At 39.2% G+C, this 23,675-nt stretch overlaps 4 protein-coding genes across 8 annotated transcripts; 2 read left to right on the forward strand and 2 right to left on the reverse strand.

Annotated features, from left to right (window-relative positions):
* The first annotated feature begins 633 nt into the window (after positions 1-633).
* LOC108763366 (uncharacterized) lies at positions 634-7,089 on the forward strand. Of its 3 annotated transcripts, none has more exons than XM_018510894.1 (7): positions 634-766; positions 953-1,300; positions 3,357-3,524; positions 4,377-4,705; positions 5,041-5,342; positions 5,445-5,920; positions 6,205-7,089. In XM_018510894.1, exons 4-7 carry the CDS (start codon positions 4,530-4,532, stop codon positions 6,493-6,495), a joined length of 1,245 nt encoding a protein of 414 aa, XP_018366396.1. In that variant the 5' UTR covers positions 634-766; positions 953-1,300; positions 3,357-3,524; positions 4,377-4,529; the 3' UTR covers positions 6,496-7,089. The 3 variants fall into 3 exon arrangements, with proteins under 3 accessions (XP_018366396.1, XP_018366398.1, XP_018366397.1); XM_018510896.1 differs by having other exon boundaries at positions 6,208-7,089; XM_018510895.1 differs by lacking the exons at positions 634-766; positions 953-1,300 and adding an exon at positions 2,008-2,182.
* Positions 7,090-10,106: 3,017 nt separating this feature from the next.
* LOC108763339 (FK506-binding protein 39kD) lies at positions 10,107-12,076 on the reverse strand. Its single transcript, XM_018510844.1, has 5 exons — positions 12,061-12,076; positions 11,871-11,984; positions 10,763-11,539; positions 10,366-10,711; positions 10,107-10,188 (listed from the first exon to the last, which is right to left on the reverse strand). Exons 1-5 carry the CDS (start codon positions 12,074-12,076, stop codon positions 10,107-10,109), a joined length of 1,335 nt encoding a protein of 444 aa, XP_018366346.1.
* A 1,858-nt stretch (positions 12,077-13,934) lies between these two features.
* Positions 13,935-18,037, forward strand: drongo (Arf GTPase activating protein drongo). Of its 2 annotated transcripts, none has more exons than XM_018511046.1 (6): positions 13,935-14,412; positions 16,237-16,757; positions 16,854-17,048; positions 17,154-17,336; positions 17,602-17,729; positions 17,824-18,037. In XM_018511046.1, the coding sequence occupies exons 1-6, from the start codon at positions 14,249-14,251 to the stop codon at positions 17,875-17,877; spliced, it is 1,245 nt and encodes a 414-aa protein (XP_018366548.1). In that variant the 5' UTR covers positions 13,935-14,248; the 3' UTR covers positions 17,878-18,037. The 2 variants fall into 2 exon arrangements, with proteins under 2 accessions (XP_018366548.1, XP_018366549.1); XM_018511047.1 differs by having other exon boundaries at positions 14,330-14,405; positions 17,824-18,036.
* Positions 18,038-18,156: 119 nt separating this feature from the next.
* dock (SH2/SH3 adaptor protein dock) lies at positions 18,157-23,466 on the reverse strand. Of its 2 annotated transcripts, XM_018511048.1 has the most exons (4): positions 22,921-23,466; positions 20,973-21,260; positions 19,413-20,350; positions 18,157-19,158 (listed from the first exon to the last, which is right to left on the reverse strand). In XM_018511048.1, exons 2-4 carry the CDS (start codon positions 20,989-20,991, stop codon positions 18,937-18,939), a joined length of 1,179 nt encoding a protein of 392 aa, XP_018366550.1. In that variant the 5' UTR covers positions 20,992-21,260; positions 22,921-23,466; the 3' UTR covers positions 18,157-18,936. The 2 variants fall into 2 exon arrangements, with proteins under 2 accessions (XP_018366550.1, XP_018366551.1); XM_018511049.1 differs by lacking the exon at positions 20,973-21,260.
* Positions 23,467-23,675: the final 209 nt, after the last annotated feature.

A 23,675-nucleotide genomic window follows, 5' to 3' on the forward strand; every position in this document is an offset into this window, starting at 1 on the left:
AAATCGACCAATCACAATTAAGAGCGCACTGCCACTTTCAAATTCACGGTTGGGATTCGCCAATTCAATTGCTGCTTATAGTTTTCTTCTACCAAAACTTCAATTAACCGTTCCTAAATTTAATTTTTAGCATTGTTCGTTTTATCTCTCGGGAGCTACTCGCGGGGTCGTTCCGAATGAACCCACCGTACTTGAAATGTAGGATTCACATTATATCATACGACCGTTCGATATTCATCGCAACAACGATATTAGCGAATATTAGCGACGAATGTCGTCCGTAGGATAAATCCTATATTTCAAGTACGGAGCGACCCCAAGCAGCTCCCGGCAGACAAATACTTTTCTTTCCATGTGTTACAAAGAAAATGATCGAATCTATTGAAATCTATTAATTGTGTTACGAAGAAAAGATAAATCTATTGACATTAACAAAATACAGATATGTTATTCGATTAGATAATTATCAATTAAATTAATGATCAAAATTTCAAGTCATCCCAAAAGTTCGGAATCATTGTTCGTGAACTTGAGTTGAACGTGCAATTGAGGCAGCTCGTCAAAGGTAATCTTTCGAGAAAAATTTAAGTATATATATATATACTGAACACTGTAAATTTATTGGGAGAAAAAAATAGTGAAAGTTAGATACGCACATGCTTTCCGAAGCAAAATTATCATATGAGAATATATTATATTTGGAATAAGAGATAACGAGAGTTGAAATTTGAGTCTGCAAGCGAGATTCATAATATATTTCGATAAGGTACGTTCGAACTGATAATTACGAAAATTAATGTCCTAATTAACGTTACTTCCCCAACAGCACAGAACTTGCAGCAATATCGCTGCAAGTTTTGTTAATAAAATATTGAAATGTATACATATATTTATTTACATTGGAAATATGCGTCTGAAAATATTCTATTGAGTTTTTTATTTCATCATATAGTACATATAATGAATGAAAAACACGCGAAACGGAGATTAAGTGCGAAAGAGAGCAAAAAATATGGAAAGGAATGGAATAAACAAATTGGCCGTGCAAAAGAAGATGAACGGCCAGGATACAACCCCCACGATACGAAAGAAGGCGATCTGACGGTGACGGCGATCACTCGTCGAACGTTGAGTCTTTCAGTTTCTTTTGGACCGCCGCGCCACGAGCGCGGACAGCGGATGCAATTCACGGCACGATGCGCGTGTGAAAGTTCGCACATCCGCGTGTACATCCTCTACGGATACGAAGATGAGAAGCAGAAGGAGATGCGAGAGAGAGAATAAGTAAAAGGACAGAAAGGTATACGCGTGGTATAATTATACGATACGCCATCGGGAAACACGTAAAAACTGCGGCAACGAACGAGATCGCATTCATTCAGTACGAATCCTAGCTTATTTCCGCGTGTTTAAACGATTATATCGCCGTGCGTGCATTTTTTTGTGAGCCGCGTACAGAAAGAATACTCTGTATTTTCTGTAAGGAGCAAACAGGAAAAACACGTATCTTTCTTCATATATTAAGACTTTGTTTTTCGCAACGCTGCGCCGTTACGAGGAATCTCTCTACATGTTTTATTGCAGTTATTATCTGTTACTTAATCAACGATAGCATAAGTCATTGTCACTTTCTTTCTTTATGTCCCAAGTTTATTACTTTAGCTCCTACAGCGCGCAGGTGTGTTGCAATCGGCAGTGTCGCTCCTGCGTTCTCCAAGCAACAATTCGGATCTGTCGCGTACGTGCGTTAACACCGCACTTAGAAATGAAAGTACCGGCTTCGGATCCGTTTAATTTCACGGCAGATCCGTGAACGGCGTGAACATGAATAAATTTGAATCGGCGCAGAAGGACGAGATATGAGACGAAATGAAACTGCATGGACAAAACTTGTTCCTATATATGTATATTGTTCGATGATTGCGCGAAGCTCTGATTATCACAGTCCATATATTATATAGGATTGCCAGTAATAGATATAGGGATCATCCGAAGAGATCCCGCGTTTGAAGAACACGATCATAAACCGCAACAATCTCTTCGGAACACCGAACGGTCGGAGATGTCATCCGCACGTTTCGACGTTTGCGAAAGCGATCTTACTTAAGGATCTTTCGGTACCCGATCCCGATCCCGATCCCGGTCCCGAGCCAGATCGGAGCCAGGCGGAACGACGCGCGACGTACGCGCTGCAGTAACGATTCTTTTTTCCGTCGACGGTCCTAAATGAGTGCGAGTGAAAGTCCGTGAGTCCAAATATATTTCGCGATTTCATTCCGCGGGCCGCTGGCGACGATGACAGCCACGTTATTGTGCGTCACTGCGTATCCACCTGCGTTGTTTCTGCTCGTATATGTAATGCTATCTTCCCTATATTACATACGCACATATATAACAACCGCCGCCCGCGCCGTAGAAAGGCCGTAGAATTCTCTGAAGAGAAAATATGCTAAAATCTTGCGTTATTAATTCTTTCGCGCGACGCTCGTCGACAGCCCGCATGAAGATCGTATTCATTATCGTTGCCGCGGGACGAAGTAGTAAGCGATATCGTGTGACTCAAGTTTAGAAAAGACTCCGTTACGCATATTTATTATTCTATACGTGCGAAGAAGTATTCTCACAATCGGCTTGGGTGTTTTAACTCACGTGTATCGATATATGTATTCACGTAACAATGGTTGCAGAAAAGCAGCTTTGCCAAAATTTACCGTTGTAAAGATTTTTCATTATGATTGATTATATATTTCATCCAGCAATTAGAAATTAAGGACGAGAACCAATTATTAAAGAATTATTAGAGAATCTTAGAATAGTTGCGAAGATGCTTCTTCTACTAAACGCAATCAATTAATAACGACATTATGCGTCTTCGCTTTGCTTTTCGCTCATCTCGACATTTATATAAAAGATTATGTAAAAGATTATTATACATACGATCTCTAGCTGTTACGTGACGTTTATACACAAAATATACACGTGTTTTTAATTTAGAAATTAAACCAGCCATAATTGAATTGCGGATTGTCAGTTTTATTCCCGTTTCTGTATCAATGTACATTAACTTTTTAATCTCAGTTTATCTAAATTTATATCTTTTTCTAATTCGCAGAATTAGAAAAATCGTGCTGATAACGCAAAAGTTAATCTATACATTTGCATAAGAAACAGGCATGAGTTGACAAAGTTACATAGGAAACATTTTTGTGAAAGTAATCACATTAATTTTTGCAGATATAATTCGAATTCGTTGAATGCCATTATATTATATCGATCGCGGGGTGGTAACGATTTATGTGTGAAGACCGTTCTACCAATAATCATTACGAAGTTATTAACGTTATGCGATATTTTAGGGTGCACGGTGTTAATATACGTAAACATTGGCGAACGTGCCGTGCTGATGTGAAAGTGGTTGGCTACTGCCTGGCTTGCCGACGGCCGTCTGGCTGCTGATGATGGAATGTACAACGGTCGAGCGCTGCAATGTGCACACTGATCTGACTGATCCACACGTCTCCTAGGTAATTACGTACATACGTACGTGGATATACGTACCTCTTGCGTTATGAGGTAATGCTCACCAATGCTGAATGCTCACCGGACGTTGATCAGCAAACGACCGATCGATTTACCGAAAATCGTGCTACTTTGAGGGTTGGCTCCGAAAAATATCGAATATATATATATATGAGTATACGAACGACACACGTGCAACGGAATTTAATGCAACAAACACAAAGGGCGCTTTCCATTACTCAAGTTGACCTAATTTGAAAGCTATTCTCGCATATCCGCTTTCTCTTCGCTTCGTACGTCACGTTGTCGAAATTTGACACGGCGCGGCGACGCGACGCCGCGCCGCGGAGAGGAGTCCCTCGGCTCGCTCGTGCCGAGGGTACCGATAACTCGTCACGCGGAGGAGAACCGAGAAGAGAAGGTCAAATAAAGTTCGCAATAACGTAAGCTCGAAGAAAAAAAACGACGATGACCTCCATTAACGTTCGCTCGTTCGACACGTCCCGAATAATACGTAATAGGCGTTTTACACTGGCCGATTTCTTACGTGAACACAACGAATGTGAAAGCGACCTTGAAACGTGGATCATCCGTGGATCACACGCGCGCGTTCGATAAGATCGTCTGGTGAAATAAACATGTATATCAAGACTATCGAGAGACACGGTAGTGCTGTAGGCTCGGCCCTAAGCCACGCGCAACGACACTATATCGTGGCTACTTAACGCGAGACCGCGAGAAGTTACGGGGGATAATTTTGAGATTATTAGATCTCAATAACGGTTGAATAAATTTATACATAAAGCGCGATTCGCTTTCGATAAGAGGCAAAAGAGACCGATCGCTATGACCCGTAGGAATCCACGTGGTCCATCGACGACAAAAGCGCAGCTGATGATTGAGCATGCGGCGATGGTTCCAGCAGCTGGCCTTGGACGAGCTTGCGTCCGATCTCTGCGGTAGCGTCAGGTAGCGTTCAAAGTCCGAATGCCACCGAGTGCCGTCGGGGGATGCGTCCGAGTGCCGGCGTAGCGAGGCGAGCGGCGATCCCGCGCGATCCTGGAGACCCTGGAGACCCTGGAGACTCTGGAGTCAGGAGTCGGATCGATCCCGAAGGTGCAGAAGTCGATATTAGACGTGTTTATGCCGCGTCATCTACGATCGAACCTACGTACGACATCGAATGGTATACAAGTCTCCGACTATATTACATTATCTTGACAAAAATTTAAAAATTAGAAATTATGTCAGTTCTTATCTATAATCCAATTAATATGATGAGAAAAACTTCCAACAATTGCAAAATAAATTTTACTAAATTGAAATCGAATGGTGATTTTCTCAATTAATAAAATTCTCGATTAATATAAAAATGGAAGTTGTACTTTATTCGAAATTATTAAATTTTATACGAGGAACGCGACATATCTACTTTTTACTCCAATTTAATAGAAATATTCAATGATACATTATATGTATTTATCGCATGTCCATCATACTCGACGAAATATAATTTTCCAGGATAAGATCGGACTTGGCAGATATAGAAATTTCTAAATTCGTGAGCGGCATCGCAGGTAGCAAATCAACGACGTCGCGCAATAATCCACGAAGATGTTACAGAACGTCGACGAGCTCCGGTTATTCGAGCCATTCGCCGCCGTTATCAGCTGGCTCGTACTCCTATTACGCGTCAGCGTCAACGAGAGATCCATCGTACGGTAGCCTAGCGGTGATTCACGAGAGCGAAGCGATACCGCGGCCCATTTGGCCTTCCGTCATCTATCATCATGCCGAGGATCACAATGCAGGCGGTTATGAAGGTATATAAACGGAATTAGTGACGACTTCGCGCTGTGCAGTTCACTTTCACTTTTCAAAAATCTCGTTTATCGCACGTTAATGTTTTTGCTTTATCGTAACAGGTATTTATACGTGCCGCGTATGCGGTTGCATGTATAAGTATTCGCAGCCGCAGCTGACATCATCACCATCAAGAGCTCGTGAGGTGCTGCTCGAATTATCCCGAACTCTCAATTCTGTGATAGATGGCAACGTCACGGCGGCACCGGAAGATATCTTGCACGATATATCGCGCATTGTTTCCCTAGAGATTGGCACGAGGAACGACAACGTGTACGAATACATTTGCCCATCCTGGGCGTTTAGTAATAAGAATCCAATGGTGTCGCCGAGCTGCGTGAAGAGCGTACCGTCGAAAGTGAATCCAATCAACTCAAAACTTTGTGTAAGCCCTCGTTGCCTCTACGAATACAACTCGGCGAGATCCGCGCCGTCGCTTAAGAACGACAGAACAATGAGATGTGAAGGCGACAACGAAATGAGAAACAACTCCAGTCTCGCGAGAAAGAAATCTTGCGCAACAGAGTCCAAGTATTCGGTGAGTACTAGCTCGAATAGCATCTAGCTTCATGAGAAAAAACTCTTCGGATTTACATTGTTTGATTGATGCTCGTTTCTACCAACGTAGATTAAATTTTATCTCAGTTTAACTTTCTCTTTATCTTTTTTCAATTCTAAGAATTAAAAAAGGAATGAATTGAACGTGAATTAAAATATATTAATCTACATTTTGGTGGAAACGGACATAAACATGTTTTAACCAATGTTCAGCAAGTGTGTAATATATATAATTATGCTCTATGGAGGAACATATTATTTCAGCAGCTAGTATGCAGCGACGTCGGGTCGTCTATAACCGAAGGAACAATTGCCTCGTTGAGCGCGAATAACTGGAACCATCGCTTAGCTGTTGGAGGCTTGGGCGAGGAATTTGATTTCACGCTCGACGTAACGCAGGCTGAACGTTTAGGCCGGACGATTGCGAGAGCGAAACGGAAGCGGCAATGGTGCAGAGCCCTGACCACTCTCTTCGGTTTAGTTTTCTTCGTGTTGAGCGTCGTCATCGTTTCGTTATCTGTAACGAGGGGTCGTAAGGTGTTTGGAAGCATGTAAGAGTCAAAAGGCAAGAGCTTATGCGTGGTCCAATTAGTATTTATTCGGCTTATAATGCTTTTCCTCGTGAAATTAGTCGAATTGAACATTTTAAACAAACGCTTCGATATAGCTCTTACCACAAACATTTTGCGATACGAATTCTCTCGTTCCATTATATATGGCTACTTTCAATGCCTTACTTTAAAATATATGTACATATATATATTATATGTGTACAATTAAACTTAGTGAAACACGAAGAAGATCCTGCAATCACGATATATGGCTGTGACCATGTTCTTTTGCATGCGTATAATGTTAAATATCGTATAGCGCATCATGATCGTGTTAAATATGAATAAATTAGACTTCTCGCAGGGACAGGTGCGAATAACGTTACCAGTTGATTGACGTCGCGCAGAAACAAACGGGTATATCTATGTAGAACAAGGACGACTTCGACTAAACAATTCTAATTAACATAACCGGGCGATTAATTTATAATTAGCAGAAGTGCTCAAAGTGAAAATGTATTAATTAGTTGTCTTTGAATTGTATATGTTAATTTTGGTTTGCTGGTTTGTTCAAATTTACTGTATATGATCATATCGTTTGGACCAATGTGATTTAAAGCTCTGATAAAATAAAAAATAAATTTTATAGAAAATATATTTGTATATAGAAAATATATTTTACATTAATAGACGGAGTTAACAAAACAGAACAAAATTTTTTAAATAAAATATTAGTAAGAAGATAAAATTACAATTTGAATCAAATAAACTCGAACAAACCAGCAGAGTTAAGCAACGAAAAATAATAATCCACGTTAATAAAATATTACTTAATAAAGTTAATTACCGATTATTAATTCAGTATATTATTATTGAATTGCTTATTGAAATTTCTAACTAAATTTTGTCGTTTCTGATCCAATCTCTTTGTTTTCCATATTTTAAAATTTCAAATAACAGAATATAATTCTAAATTAAGAAAATACAAACACATTGCTTGACAAATTATTCTTTAATCAAGTTAATCAAAGTTTAGTCGGAGCCATTCCAAAACTAGCTAGTAACTTGTGCGCGTCAATTTGACACTAGTCCAAGCACTTCAAGAGTTCAAGCTAGTAGCGCTCGGCGCGGCGCTGCGAACGACAGGCGAAGAAAATCGAATAATGGATATGTGTTGTGTACTTCTGTGTATGTGTTGGTATATGTTTGTATCGTGTATCGCGATCGCGAGTGACAGATCGAGCGAATTGTCGAAGGGGTGAAACGTTAAAATTAAAGGGACGAGTCAGCATTCCAAGTAATCATCTCTAGCAGTGATTTCTAGCTCGATACACGATAATATCTCCTCTTAATCGACATATTTTCTGTATCCGTCAAGAACATTCCAGATTTCTTACTCCACGATCTCGTCCAGGTTATGCTCATATCGATCTCTCTCACATTTGTCCGATTGTTGTCTCGTGGAGGCTCGATATCTCTTTTCTCGAGGTAAGAGAGAATCATCCTGCTTTCTGCACCTTCGAAAGTGAACGTACGTAGCAAACGCAGTAATGATAAGAAACGAGATGATTGATTGTGCGATCTACGAAGCTGCAGCTGTACGCTTCGAGACGAACATTTGACATTTCTGTCCTCTCTCTTTCTCTCTCTCTCTCTCTCTCTCTCTCTCTCTGAAAATTGCTTCTCTATAATTTTAGATTATAAAAATAAGTTAGATACAGAATGGTGTGCGTGCCATGCTTCGCGGTTCCTATAATCCTAATAATATGGAGGTTCCTTATACAACCGTTATTGATCAAGTGGTGGCAGTTGAGAAGTAAAGGACAGGAGGTCAAGGGGGATCAGCTATGTCCAGATTTGATAAAGGAATGCAAAAATGGGACATGTACCCTATCATGGAAAGATAAAGGTGATGCAGTAAAAAAAAACGAATGAAGAACAGCCTGGGTTGCTTTTCGTTGGGATAAGCAGTTTGCTCAATCGACATGGGTTACTTCAACATTTACGTTTTTGTTAAACAATCAGAAGTTTATAATTTAAATATATTCTATTGACACAATTACAAATCACTCTTAAGACATTTATTGATCTGTATTCAACTAAAAATAAGACAATCTGTTGTTTTAGTTAATCGAACTATGTATATTCTCTGTATATGATGATATTTGATGTCAACATAATAAAACATATTAAATCATAAAGATTAACTATGTGGTTTGTAAGGGTCTTTGTTATGCATACATGGACATGTCAAGATTTGTTAAACGAAATATGATTATCTTATGTATAATAGAATAAATATATAATATATATAAACGTTCTCTTATCATTTTACTTTAACATTACTTTAATTTAATTTATGATTTGAAGCTATAAAATTTTAAGGAATGTGCATGTCAAAATATTAAAACAACATAGTATAGCAATGCTTTTATTTACAAACAGTTTTCTTAATTCTTAATACTAAACTCCAACACCGTTGATCAAACTATGACATTAAATTTATAACTTAATATTATATTTGTTTCATACGTATGTTTATTCACAACGTGATATTTTAATTAAATTTGCACTTCAGTCGTCGATCTTTGTTTTATTATGTATGAAAGACAATCAAAAGTATAATTATATTATAGAATACAATCATAGAATATAATTGTATTATAGAGATATGCTAATTTATGAAATATCCATATATTGTAAATTTAATGTCAAATTATTACATGATCTGTTCACAGACATTTTTATAGAATTATCAAAACATTTATTATCTCTCTTTTGTAATTCACCAATTAATAATTATAAGTATTTATTGTGAATAATTCTTATAAACGATACCTTATTATCTTTTTAATGATAAACTTAAATCTATAGGAGAACTTAGAAAAATTTATTTTAAAAATCATCTGCAATAAATTTTGAACTATAAAGTTTATAAATAAAAATATCAGAGAATTTAAATAATATATATACATATACATATATATATATATATAATAGATATATATCATCTTTCTAACATCTGAATGATTATATCATATTATAATTTAATATTAAATCACATTGTGATAAAATATTAAAATCATATGTATGTACATCAAAATTTTTATATAAAAACTTTTCAATTTTACTTGTTTAATTCTCTAAAAAGTATTTCCCATTTTTACCTAAGCATGTATCAAACACTAAATAAAAAAAGATTATATATTCTAATAAGATAGCAGTTGTAAAGTTATTAATAATTAATAACTCGACTTTTGATGAATTTATTTTCACACATAATAAGTATGAAATGAGGAGCATATTAGTTCAGATCTTCTGCTTCAAATACAAAAAAAAAAATTGATTTACATCCTAATAAGGTAGCAATCATCATGTTAAAAAAGATCCTTAAATTATTCGTAAATAATATTTAAATCATTAAAATTTACTCAAGTTTTATAAAAGTATATCATATATAATTATCAAATAAAGAGAAACATGTCAGCAGAAAATTTAAGAGTTTGATTAAAATACAAGATAAAAATGTCATATCCTAAAAGATAGCAGTTGTGAAATTCATCTAAAAAATTCTTAAACTATTCATAAGTTAGTCAATACCTAAATTATTGATACTTATTCGACTTTCTTAAGTTCAACATCATATACAACTGTAGAATTAGGTGGAACTTTGAGTCCATAACTTTCATCTCTAAATCTGTAAAAAATATAATAAGACTATAATAAGTTTATTAGTTAGATTATATGTTTTCACAAAATGTGACCGGACATTATACTTGAATAAAGAATTTTTTTTTAATTATAAAACTTACTCAATGCGAAACGAACTGAAATGTATGAGTATAAAAAGCATAAGGAAGAATGCTATACATACGCCATTTTGGGTGGTATTATAAGACGACGTTTTTCATCAATTTTCATTCCAATTACTCCTACATCCAAGCCATTGATCACGAATTTTGCACCGAGTTTAAATCTCAAACCAAGGTTTTCAAATCGATCATACTCTTTCAGCATTTGTCCGGTCTTCACATAAGCCACATAATGGATTGTGACGTATTTGCCTATTTCTGCGATTTTGCCAGTACCAGGTCTTAACTCTTGCACTTTTACACCACCCTTTATAATTCTTACATCTTGCTGCTTGCTATTCTTTTTTGTTTTATCAGAATCTTTTTCCTTTGATTTTTTCTCAATTACTTTAGCCTTCTGCTGTTTCTCTTTTATTTCTCGTTTTTCAGATTCTTTCTTTCTCCTTTTTTGTATCCCACTCCTATTTTCATTTTTTCTTCCATTTTTCTGTATAATTTTTGATCTTAAACGATATATTGGTGACTTATTTTCTTTGTCACTTTCTTCATCATCGTCATTACTTTCCATAGAAGAATCCTGAATAAAACTCTCAGAAGAATCCTCAGAAGAACTCTTAGAAAAATCCTCAGAAAAATTCTCAGAAGAATCCTCAGAAGAACTCTCAGAAGAATCCTCAGAAGAACTCTCAGAAGAATCCTCAGACGGAATCTTAGAAGGATTCTCAGAAGGACTACTATTAAAATTAATGTTTTCATTGCAATGAAGTAATGACCTTACGCATTTTGTTTTTTTCATTCTGTTATCTTTCACAAAGCTTTTTCTTTTTAAGTTTGGAATTTGAAGAGGTATTCTATCTTCTTGGATTTGTTCCTTTATAATAAAGTATGGTGTAACTATCCAGTTATCCTGGATTTTTGCTGTTGTATATTTATTCAAATATTCAATTAGTTCTTCTAGACAAATTCCTTTGCTTTTTAGGTCATTTACTTTTTCGTTTAAGATTTGCCAAGATAAATATGTTATCCAGTTTGGGTTATTAAATGGAGGTTCTATCAAGTCAATTCTATAATGTCCAGTTAGATGAACGGTGCTTCCACCGTTGCATGAAAGGGTTACAACAGTTTCCTTTGGCACAAGAATGTCGAGTTGAACTTGCCATAGTTTATCCTTGTGTAAAGTACAAAGCAGAAATCTTATCTGCTCATAAATCATTATTACTTGTGTCGGTCTGTCACCTGCAAAGAAGGCAATGCGCGCGCGATTTTCAGGCACGTAAACAACTGTTTCGCAGAACATAATTTGCTATGTAAATAAACACATACATGATACAACGCACGTTTAATCTTAATTTTGACCTACGGAACAACTTGTAATACTACTCTCTGTTAAAATGTAGCGTTAGAACGCGCCACATATTGTATCTGACCATTTTACACGTACATGAAAGCGCATAAAGGTATATCAAGACATCAGAGGCAGGAATTAATGGAGTTTACAGACTTTACGAGGGTGAGTTTCAGGTATGCCGTCGAGGTTTCATGAAAGAGTTCAGAAGTTGTGTCTTACTAGCACGTGTGATATCCAAACTTGCCATAGTTATGCGAAAGGATTTATTCACATATTGCGAGTATTTACTCCCCGGTTCTAGCGTCAGCGCTGTAACATGAATAATGACGTTGGCTGGATGAAACGTTTCACCGCAATATATATTCATGGATTTTATTAGTATTTACAATTGAGCAGCAAATCATCTTACCCCAAAATGATACCATTATGTCTCCAAATTACAACGAAAAACTGGTCAGATCGGAAAAAGAAAGTGGAATCCGTTCGCAATAACTTCTAGCAAACGAGTATGTAGTTGGTCACTACGATCTACGATCAGCAAGATCGAAGTAGATTCGAATTTACTTTGTACACGTACTTCCATCGATCGAGGGAAATTCTGCGCATGCGTAAAAGTGTCAATTTAACAATGCCTATTCTTTTCTTATGTTAAGATAGAATGCGTGGTATGTAGATTTCGTGTGCCTATAGCTTCTTTAATCTTTTTTGTTATTTTTTATTCGTTATTTGATTTCCTATTTTGTTATTCTTACAATAATTATTTTCGTATATATTTTTTATAGTATAGGTGTGTGTACCAATTAATTATCTGTCCATACAACGCATAGTTCCTCAAATATAAATGCCCTGTGAGGACACTCATAGGATGATAAGAATGTCATCTAGACTTCCTTAGGACATCTGTTGAAGAATTGTATGAATGTTTTACGTATTATGTAATTTATTATTTGTATATACTTGATAATACACAAATATACATAAATTATTATAGAAATTGAAGAAATTCGAAAGAATACATGTACCGATCGAAAATCGACGATGTTACCAACAAGAGCTTGTTTATGTTGCTTAAAATCCTCCAAATTTTTTGTATTTAAAAGGAGATAAATTGTATTTAGATATTGGGACGAAAGAATGCGAAGATGCTGAGTACAAAAAGTACAAGCAACGCAAACCGATCTAAAAAGCGGTCAATCTTGACTGTGTTTAAAAATTCACTGCCAACGCTAAAAATCTATATAGGCTACGTTCCGTTTTTACTACGAGTACTAAAAATTTATATAGTTCACTGCACTATATATGTATATCAAATTTTCAACAGTGGTAGTGAATTTTGGAAAACAGCTCTTGTAGCGCTTTCCATTGAATTCGCATGATTTAAAATTTGAACGATTAGTGTCCGTTTCTACCAATGTAAATAACTACAATCTCGATTCAACTTTTCATTTCTTTTTTAATTCTTAAAACTAGAAAAAGATAAAGAGCTACTTGAACCAAGATTAAGTTTATACATTGGTAGAAATGGCGTAGACTCGTGTGTCGAACCAATGTAAGCAGATTACTCAGCTTTTTAATCTCGGTCTTATATTACTCGATCTTTATCTTTTTCTGATTCTTAGACCTATAACAAGATAAAAAGTAAGTTTAACCGAGATTAAAGTTAGAACTGTATACATCATTAATTGTTATTTGTTTCAGGTTTATTCACGCGGATGATAACCGCGTGGAAAAAAATTCAGTTTTGCGATATACGCGCGACGATAGCATTGCGTTATCAATATGTACGTTTACTTATATGTGAAGCATCTATACAATTATAGTCATCATGAATTAAACTCAATATACCGCATTCTGAATCTAGCTGAAGATTTTGCTGTAATTAAACAATTCCACGGATTGATTTAATCGCCGATTAAATTGATCGGATTTTAATCGAAGTCGCCCTCTGGCTGTGACGTATGCACGTATAAATACAGCTGACTCCTCTAACGTGGATTTCACACTCCGTTCGACATCCAATGAGAAGATTCGTTACCTAGGAACGAAAATGGCGTCTTGGACAATCCCTAGGATCCACGCGCTTCCATTGGTTGTCCCGCGTATCCTTGCGCTTGTCAAAATACTTGTCAGTTGCCGAACTGCCGAAGGGAGGGAGGTAAAGGGAGCAAGACGCAAGAGCGAGCGAGAAGGAAGCGAAGGAAGAATGAAAGAGAGAAAGAGAGTGAACGCAGCGGCAATCGCGGCACTGCGCTGAGTGCTGACTGCGCATCGCAGTCAGTTTTGTAGGCGCGGCGTGATAGGTGGTTCGTATGGTTCGTACAATCCAGTACAATCCCTGGAAGCTAGGGATCGCGCCCGCCGCCCGCGTTCGACACAGCTCGAGCAACCTCGAGCAAGCTCGAGGCTCGAGGCTCGAGTGGCTCGAATAGTCGACTCTGTCGTCTCTGTCGACTGAGCTCGACGACCTAGGTAGGGCCGTTCATTTCAGTTCATTTCAGTTCATTTCAGTACATTTCGAGGCGCAAACCAGCGCGAACCCATTGCCGCCGCGCGCGAGCGCGCGTATAGTGTATATATCCAGGCATACGGCAGACGGGATGGCGTCCACGAAGAGGAAGCAGGACGAGAGGAACTTGAAGACGCTCCGCGAACTGGTCTCGCAGCCGGGCAACAAGGAATGCTTCGACTGCAACCAGCGCGGGCCGACTTACGTCAACATGACGATCGGCTCGTTCGTCTGCACCTCTTGCTCTGGTATGCTGTAAGTAGCTCCGGCTCCAATAACTTCTCTGCTCGTCTCGTCGCCCTCTCACACTCTCTCCCCCCCGCTCCTTCGTCGATCTTTCCTCGATCGCGTGCAGCTTAACCGCTGTTAAGTATGCCCTTCTCCCCCCCTCCCCTTCCCCCGTTCCCCGCCTCCGCCTCCGCGACATGACATTGGGTAAATGTCATACAATCCGATCGTCGTCTCGGACGCGAACCTAGGGTTCGCCCGAGACACTCGCAGATCACCCTCGGAAAGGTCTCATTGTCTCCCAGAGAAGGGCAGCATGACAACGTCATGCAGTGCGGTCAGCCCTGCGAATCGGAACTCGGAACACGGCGAGGTCAGCGAGCTGCGGTACCACGATCGATGGTATCGCGATCATCGCGGCGAGTAGCCGTCTCTATCCCGCGCTCCAAATCCTACTTCTGACCATGATTCGTGTGACGACTATAAATAGAAAGAGGGAAAATCCGTGCCGCGTGACCACCGAGTGGGCAGATGCTCCTGGTGAACACACCGCCGTTATCCTCAGAAATGTCCTTTTATGTGGGACGCAGCCAGCAGCCTCCGCGTGAAAATCGCTTCGGGCGACGTACACGTGTACAGGCCTCCTCAGTCTTCTTCTTCTTCTTCTTCTTCTTCTTCTTCTTAATCGCAATGCGTTGCGTTCCGACGCGAAGAAGAGAAAGAAGAGAGGGAGAGCGAGAAAGAGAAGAAGGAGAGAAAGCGAGGGAGAGACTGTGCGCTCTCGCGCACGGGCTCCAAATGAGTCATCGCGTTAAAACGTCGGCGGCGTCCACGGCCAGGAAGTTAGCGCTATCAGCGACGTCGACGTCGACGTTTTCTTTGTGCGCAGTTCTAGTTATCATTGGTCAAAATGTTACGCGCGCGCCGCTAAAGAAAAAGGAATGAAAAGAAATGCATTTTTTTCAACAAGTCCCTTTTTCCCCTCGGTTCTCTCTCTACCTCTCTCTCTCTCTCTCTCTCTCTCTCTCTCTCTCTCTCTCTATATTTCTCTTGTTTCCCTCCCAGGAAATTGCGATCGCTCACGCGCGATACGCGAGGTGCCGATTATCGACTCGCGGTCTTTAATCGGTCAAGTCGCGTTGCACCGCACCGCGTCGCATTGCACTGCACACGCGCGCACGTGCGGATTTTTAAATCTCGCTGTACTATATTTGCGAGCCTATATGACGTATTACTAGCACGCGAGCCTCGTTATTATTCGTCACGGAAACTTAACGATTGACGTACGATAAGCGGAGGGACGAAAGTATTCCAGAGCGAGCCGCGATTTGAAAAAAGGAATATCTATATGACGTAATTACAATGGCTAAGCACTCATTGATTTTCCGCGAAATCCCCTCCTCTCTCTTTCTCGTACTTGTTTCACATTCTTTAACAAATAATTTCGAATTGATAAGCGTAGAAACGCTCAGTTTCCAAAATACAAGATAACGTTTCTCCATTACCACTGATCAGCTGACGTAAATTATTGTAAATATTTTTGTGAAATAGAAATCGCAATGATGATAATTTGTTCAACTATGAGGAACTGTAGGTATGTTCGATACAAGAGCTCTGTTCTTTTTTGATGAATATTTTGAATTGGTGTACGCTAGTATACAATATCGTTTTGATAAGTTGGAATGTAACAAACTATGTTTGCACCAAGACAATATATATGTGTGTGTTCACACGAATCACGTCACGATAAGCAAGATATTCCCGTCTGCCCGATCAATCCGATCTCTGCGTCAATATTGCGTCAATATGAATCGGAATCCTGATCTACAAGCCCTCGTGTTGCATTTCCAGACGAGGCCTGACTCCACCACACAGGGTAAAGTCTATTTCCATGGCGACCTTCACCCAGGATGAGATAGACTTCATAAAGGAGCATGGCAACGAGTACTGCAGGAGAATATGGTTGGGCCTGATGAACTCAAACTCCCCGCAGAACTTGGATACTAAGGACGAACAAAAGATGAAGGACCTGATGAGCGCCAAGTACGAACTTAAAAGATATTATCTGGACCCATCAATCGCAAATCAAAATACGGTAACGACACAGCCAAGGTCACAGTCCACGAGCAGCATTCCGAGGGTACCGAACTCTGGAACATCCACGACATTGCCCGCACCGGTCGGCCAGAAGCCGAGCAACACGGATGCATTGAACAATTCCAACAATTTCTCGACGGACTTCGTCGCCGATTTTAGCAAAGTTCCTGATCCCTTCTGCCCGACGACGACGGCGCCGGTCGGTCAACAGACGATCGCACCACAGCCATTCTTCGCTAATTTTGACAATAATCCAGTTTTTAATAATTCGAAGAGTGAGTAACGATATCAGAGTGTCTCTGTCTCTCTTAACGTTAAAATACCGAAATTGTAATAACGCTTGTCTTATAATGAACAATTTTATTATTGAGGTATGGAAACGTCCGCAATGTTTAATCAGGTCGGTGGAAACGCCACGATGAACATGAATGGGATACACGCGCCACCCTCGGAAGATCGTTACGCGGCACTTAAAGACTTAGACTCATTGATGAAGCAAACGCAATTGAAGGAAGAGACAACTGGAACCTTATCTGCATCTACATGGAATGCAAATAATTCAAATGGTGAATATTGCTAACTTGCAAGTTTGGAACAAAACGCCAATTAATTACATTTTTGTCGCCCTATTAAGAGGAAGCATTTAGAGCATATAAAATTCTCAATTGCAGCACCAAATGCTACATGGAGTATAGGAGTAAATAATCAAACGCACGTCATCTCAAACCCGTTCACGGGTGGTGATTTATGGCGGCCGTCTGCGAACATAGTCAACAATAATACTCAATCCGTCGATAGCTCTCTGTACAACCCCGCGAATCCGTTTAAATCGACTCAGTTTCCTGTAAATAATGGTAAGATATGAGAAAACTCATTTCTAAACTAAAATTCTTAAAAAATATAGCTACTACGCGCAACTTTCATATAACATAATTATTTTCTAAATTATTTTTTATTAGTATTATATGCATTTGTTTTGATCCTTTCAAAATTAAAAAAAAATCAGTAATCACGGAGTGATATAAACAATAGAAATATTGTGTTTATATTTATCGTCAGTAATTTTAGTTTGCAATAATGTTAGCGTTCAGTCTAATACCGAAAAGATTAAACTTTCAGATTCGCAATGGATAGGCATTGGCACATCTAGTAACGGAGACGTACTCCAATTAAGTCAACTCATGACGCCGTTAGCGAACAAAGTATGGCAACCGACAGTACCAGCATATCATGCAAATCCGTTCATGGTAAATCATAATTTTGTTTGAATTCTCTGTGAATGAATTCGGCAAATTTGTTCTTCTATAAGCTTTGTTCACTTGTTGTTAATCATCGTTACAGGTGGGCACGGGAGTAAGTAACATGACAAGAAATTCAAACAACCCCTTCTTATGATTATGTACGCATAAGCTTTTAATGGAGTTACGAACAAATAATGCGAACTAAAATTTATATATATATATATTTAGATTTAGGCAAATTGTTATATACGTGACCTTATTGGCAATTAGTGCCATTAACTTTTATCCCCAGGAGCACCAATCTCATATCTATATAAATAAAAAAGAATAATACTTTTATTTATGAATATATAATATACACGTTAATAAAGATTAATATTTGTTACTAATCGTGAATGTTACTTGGCGATACTTCCAACTTCTTGGCGTTAATTTTTATATGAGAAATCTTTTTTTTCATTTATTTTTCTTAACAACATACATGTATCTAAAAAACTAATTCTGCAACGTAGTAATGACGATGTGTTTGTTGGAAAAGAAATAAAAAGTTTATTGTAACGTAACAATTCTAAATGCATACGTATCTGTATTGTACCTATTATTGAAAATAGACAAAGGAAACAAGTTAAGAGGATACATTTTGTCTTATGCACACTTAAATACGGTTTATTTACTTAAAAACTTCTAATATAAATACAAAATCACAAATGAACACTTAGTCTTTGTTATAATTCAATACCAATAGCTCTAGAGTAGAGATCCACTTAATCGTTCATAATTGCATGATAATTAATTATTACTTGATCATTACACTTGCAGTCTATATTATATGCAGTTGTAATATATTATTAATCGTAGTAACAGTCGGTTCGCGTTTTACAATTACAATATGAATATAAAGATAAGCCTTGTGTTGTCAATTAGTTCACGTAGCTGCCGTATTAATGTTTCTTTGTTCGTTTGCTGAGTAATCTGGAAGCTCCGAGGAGTGTAATACGAGTTACCGATTCACTTAGAGTAATAAATTATATTTCACTGTATAAATGGTGAAAACAATCGAGAAACACTAATATATGAGTAGACCAATTATATTAATTGTTATTGTATAAACGTACGAGATGAGTGATATTGATATTACTAGGCAGGCGTCGCGTATCTTAGCGATACATCTGAAAGCGCATGGACTGTCTCCTTCTTCATGGCACGAATTCATCTAGCAACCGTTGCTACTGGCATTGCCTTTTGGTAATGGGCGCACCAAGTACAACTTCTCTCCCTGTTTATTGGTATAGATTGGGGCCCTCTGATAATGATCTACAAGCTGATCTAGCGTGTGGAACTTCCTCTGACCGATGCAGTATAGCGCTCCTTCCACGTGTACCCTAAAGTGCTTGTTACGTCCCGGTGCTTTCAAGGATACCGAATAGTCGCCCATCTAAAAATTGACAATAATTAGAGCGATGAGCAATACCATCATTCCCGCTTTACTCGCTTCATTAAATTAATTGCGAACGAGCAAATTTTTGGAGTTTAATCAAATTTTGGAGATGTGCGAATTTTATTGAAATACAGGCAGAAATTTTATATATATATATATATATAATAATTGATTACATCTCATCGGAAATTTGCTAAAGCCGACTAAGAACGAGGTTCTGATTTAATCGTGACGGTAGTCGCTATACTCACGTTGGTTTCACTATCCCTGATTAGGAAATCTCCGTCGTGGCCGTGTTGATTGAGCAGCGTGTCGCATTGCGAGCGCGTAATACTACCGTAGTACCAAGGCTTACCGACGAGATGCGGTCGATCGCCGGGATCCGGCCTCCGTTCGAGAGAATCCCCCTGGCTGATCTCGCTACTCGTCATACCACGCTCGCGGTACGGTTGTGTCAAGTACTCGCTGAGCTCCTGGAGATAATTGCGCGGTACCAGTCCAACCTGTCCTTGACTGTTTCTCGCCTTGTACCACTCGGGATCCGCCGGTGGACGATCGAGGATCTCGAGGCGATCGCCCTTTTCAAACGACAGCTCTTGATCGTTGTTAGACGAGAACGAATAGAGAGCCACCACGATGTCGAGCACATTCTCGGCCATCGCATATGTATGAAGCGTGTCGTCGGCATCGCCTTCCTCCTGGGTGTAATTTGATGGAAACCAGCCGGCCTGAGTGCCGCTCTGACCCCGCCACCAGCCATCATTGCTCTTCTCGAGTATCAGAATCCTGGTGCCCTTCACGAGGGACAGCTCGTCCGCCTGCTGCGCCTGATAATTGTACTTGACGACTGCGGTACCGATCGCCTCACTCGGATCGGCCGGCAGACGTCGCGCCATAATGGGGGATTCGACCGCCCGGGACGGCGAGTTACTGGATGGTAGGGTCTTGGAGCCAGAGCCCTTTTTGACCTTTTTCTTAATACTATCGAACAACGAGGGCTTCTCCTTCTTAACATAGTTGCTTGGTACATAGCCCGCCTGTCCTCTCGCGCTCTGCACTCGCCACCAATGCTTTGAATCATCCAGCAGCAAATAACGATCATTCTTACGTAAATCTAGCTCTTGGGCACCCTGTGCCCCATAATCATATTTGGCGACAACGTAACATACGTCGTCTTGACTCGTCTTGCCTGAAATGTATCACGATTATTATCATTGTACATCGTACATGTAATAAAGGCGCGTAAGAAATGATTAACGTTAAACTATTTCACTTTTATTAATGTTTGTTTAATGATCGTTTAGTAATATGTACATGACATTTATTACAAGCACTGCTATGATTTATCAATTTCCAACTCTGATTTCTATAATTTTTGAAAACATCAAGAAAGTTTACCATTATAATTTAAAATAAAATATACTTAAAATAAAATTATATAAGATCATCAGGTTCATATATACTATTTTTGATAATAAGACATACGGGACAGAACCAAACTTACTGTGTTCTTAATCATCACACAAATTACAATATACTTCAATAATTTACGCAACAAATCACAATCAATGCAAAATCTATTATTAACGCAGCAATCCAATTTGAGATCGAATGTCAAAGATAATACAAAAATAAAAATTCCCAATATTCTCAGAGGGACCGAGAAATGTACAATAAAATTTATCAAGGTACACAAGAACAAGTTATGATCGAAGTAATACTCATGTGGACCTGATGAAAACGTCATCGAGATATTGTGAATCAAAAGAAAAATTTACATACAAAGCAAAGCGTACAAAAATAAAACGTACCATGCTTCATGGCTGCCATGTGCGTAAAAATAAATACATATATATGTACGAAGATATATATGTATTTAGATTTTGTATGTACAGCTGAGTGTGGCGTGAGTAGCTGCTACTCACGTACTACTTCAACAAATCTTTTAAGTCTGCTTGTACAGAGTTGACGGCGTGAGTGCAGCAGGCATTCATTATTTAGTTTTTGCTTTTTTTTTGTTCAGTGCTGATGCACCTGCTGATTTCTTTGGTCAGAATCCATCGTTCTCAAGGGTAGCGCAAGCAAGTGCATTACCAACACTTTGGGAAAAACAAAATAAACGAGATCATTAGCACGAGATTATCAGAGTATAAAACTTCATTTTTATTATAGTACTTAAAGAGCTACGCATGTCATAGAGTGCATTATGCATCCCAGAATGATATTTGCGACTTTCAAAAAATTACAAAGTTTCTAAGAAAGTTCATAATAACGGTCATTTTATAACTGTGCAAGATACTTATTACAATAATGACGTTCATGTCAGTATATAATTCTGAATAATGAGTTTAAAGTTATACAAAGAATCAAAGACATTATAGTAAAAAAAATGAAATAATACGGATACGTTAAAGATTCACTCTATGGCATGCCTGTCTACTTTTCTATAACCTTTATTCTTCTATAAACATGCAATATATTCTATAACTGAAATAACACTGTCACGATAAATATGCTGTGTAACGAAACTATTTATAAACTATAAATACAAGCGACTCAATACAATGTAAATAATAACATTATAAACCAGTTGGAAACTGCTATAAGCGATGTATAAATCAGTGATCATCATACCGCTTATCATGTTACTTGAATTGAGTGACAGTTATGCTAATATAATAATACTTGTATAGACAGTGCATAATCTACCATGAGAGATACTATAATACAAACATATATTCATGCAATAGACAAAAAAATGTCCTACTCTTAAGCTAATAATTAACAAATTTAATTCTCCCAATCAAATAAAGGCTCGACAGAAATTCATTTTCGTTAAACAAAATGTATGTGATATGCAATAATATTAAAATTTCTCCCTGTTTTTCTATCCTGTATCTTATCTGTGAAAGATTCCTCCGCATTCCGAGAGGAAGGAGAGTGTCGGAGGTGACGTGTGATCTATGGTCTGTTTTCTGTTCCTGCACTAGACTACACTAGAAGACAAATATCAAATATATATCTATTTCACTTTAAGTTCCAAAAGTGTATACTGGTTCAGCCACAGAAAACAGACCTCTAAATTCTAAAGGATCGATCAAATGTCATTCTTGAGCGACGATTTGTCGTATCGACGTAACTGTGCTCTACCAAAACTTACGATTCAATTTCGCGTAAAACATAAGAGGCGCATTTGTGAGTCCCTTGAAGGCACTTTAAATAAAGCTGGTCACGTCAATCCGAATTCTCTCCTTCCGGTACGGTACGATACGGTACGGTACGTCTCGCGCAAGTAGCAAACGTAATCTAATAAAAAGCAACGAAAAGCGAGCGAAGCATCTCGACGAGAACGAATCCTGACGAATCCCGCCGTGTGTTATGTTACGAGTACGAGAAATGCCCGGTGTCGCGCATCTTCGCGCACAATCAATCGTGATTCACACCATGTTAGCGAACTTAGTGAGAGTACCGGCGAATCGGAAAACCACCGGCGACGGCGAGGTCGGCGAGATATTACCGAGAGAAAATTTGCTGTCCGAAGCGACACTGACTCAACTGACGAGCGACCGTGGATCTCTACTTCTCCTTCTCTGTCTCTCTATCTAGCAAAAAGGAGAAATAACCGAGCGAGAGACAACACAAACCTTCGCGCTTACGTGCGACTTGCGAGAAGCACAAGAAGCGAAGCGACAGACAGATAGACGGACAGACAGACGGACGTGCGCGCGCGCGCGCCGGTCGACCGTGTATTGGACTTACCAATTTTTAAACTTGACATATTCCTGCATAAAGAGCTTTTGGGATCTTACGTCGTTAGACGGCTTGTTTTCCCCCACCCCGAGCAGCAGCCATGAACGACTGGAGCGTACCTACGTGCCGGGGGGGCTGGTGCGTGTCTGTCTCCCTATCGCTCTTCCCTTCTCTCTCTCTCTCACTCTTTCTACTCTTTCTTGATCTATGCGGGCGAGAGCGGGGAGTCAAGGAAGAAGCGCGCGGTGAGCGCCGCGTTCCATCCGCTTTCAATCGTCGTCGGGTCGCCTTTCCGTCCCCCCGGCGCGGCGCCCGGGCCACGCGAGCGGTCAGCGGACGATCTTTCACTCAAAGCGGAGCCGCCCTTCCTCCACGCCACTTCCCGTACTGTCCCGTACGCGCGAGACGGCGACTCGAAGCGATCCTCACGACGCCGATTCGCCACAGGTTCGCGGCCGCGCTCGTACGCGACTCCTCCCGCAGGAAGAACAGACCCACCCTTAGGCCGGAGGTGCGGACCGAGGATATCGTGGATATCGGACTCGGATAGACAGCCCCCTCGAACCCCGGCTGTGCCCGCCCGTAATTCGCTACGGATCGCCCGCCACCTCGCGACGAAACACTAAACGAGATTCTTTTGATATGCGTCTATTGCTGGATTCACATTGTGTCCGATGTGCATCGTACGACGCTCTGCAACAAAAATCAGAAAACAGGGTATCAATTATGAAACTTTATCCTGCTTTATCCCTAGGATTGAAAGT

Source organism: Trachymyrmex cornetzi, unplaced genomic scaffold (genome assembly GCF_001594075.2).
Source record: "Trachymyrmex cornetzi isolate Tcor2-1 unplaced genomic scaffold, Tcor1.1 scaffold358, whole genome shotgun sequence".
Lineage (NCBI taxonomy): Eukaryota > Metazoa > Arthropoda > Insecta > Hymenoptera > Formicidae > Trachymyrmex > Trachymyrmex cornetzi.

Excerpts from the sequence above, each read along its gene's own strand:
- drongo (XM_018511046.1), top strand. The coding sequence starts at position 14,249 with ATGGCGTCCACGAAGAGGAAGCAGGACGAGAGGAACTTGAAGACGCTC. Across the intron at positions 14,413-16,236 it reads ACCTCTTGCTCTGGTATGCT|ACGAGGCCTGACTCCACCAC; the intron begins GTAAGTAGCTCC and ends TTGCATTTCCAG. Across the intron at positions 17,337-17,601 it reads TCAGTTTCCTGTAAATAATG|ATTCGCAATGGATAGGCATT; the intron begins GTAAGATATGAG and ends TTAAACTTTCAG.
- LOC108763339 (XM_018510844.1), bottom strand. Across the intron at positions 11,540-11,870 it reads TTTGGATATCACACGTGCTA|GTGACAGACCGACACAAGTA; the intron begins GTAAGACACAAC and ends CCTTCTTTGCAG. Across the intron at positions 10,712-10,762 it reads AAGAAAAAATGAAAATAGGA|AGAAACAGCAGAAGGCTAAA; the intron begins GTGGGATACAAA and ends GAGAAATAAAAG.
- dock (XM_018511049.1), bottom strand. Across the intron at positions 19,159-19,412 it reads TCAGGGATAGTGAAACCAAC|ATGGGCGACTATTCGGTATC; the intron begins GTGAGTATAGCG and ends GTCAATTTTTAG.
- LOC108763366 (XM_018510894.1), top strand. The coding sequence starts at position 4,530 with ATGCGTCCGAGTGCCGGCGTAGCGAGGCGAGCGGCGATCCCGCGCGAT. Across the intron at positions 5,343-5,444 it reads CAATGCAGGCGGTTATGAAG|GTATTTATACGTGCCGCGTA; the intron begins GTATATAAACGG and ends TTATCGTAACAG. Across the intron at positions 5,921-6,204 it reads CAACAGAGTCCAAGTATTCG|CAGCTAGTATGCAGCGACGT; the intron begins GTGAGTACTAGC and ends ATATTATTTCAG.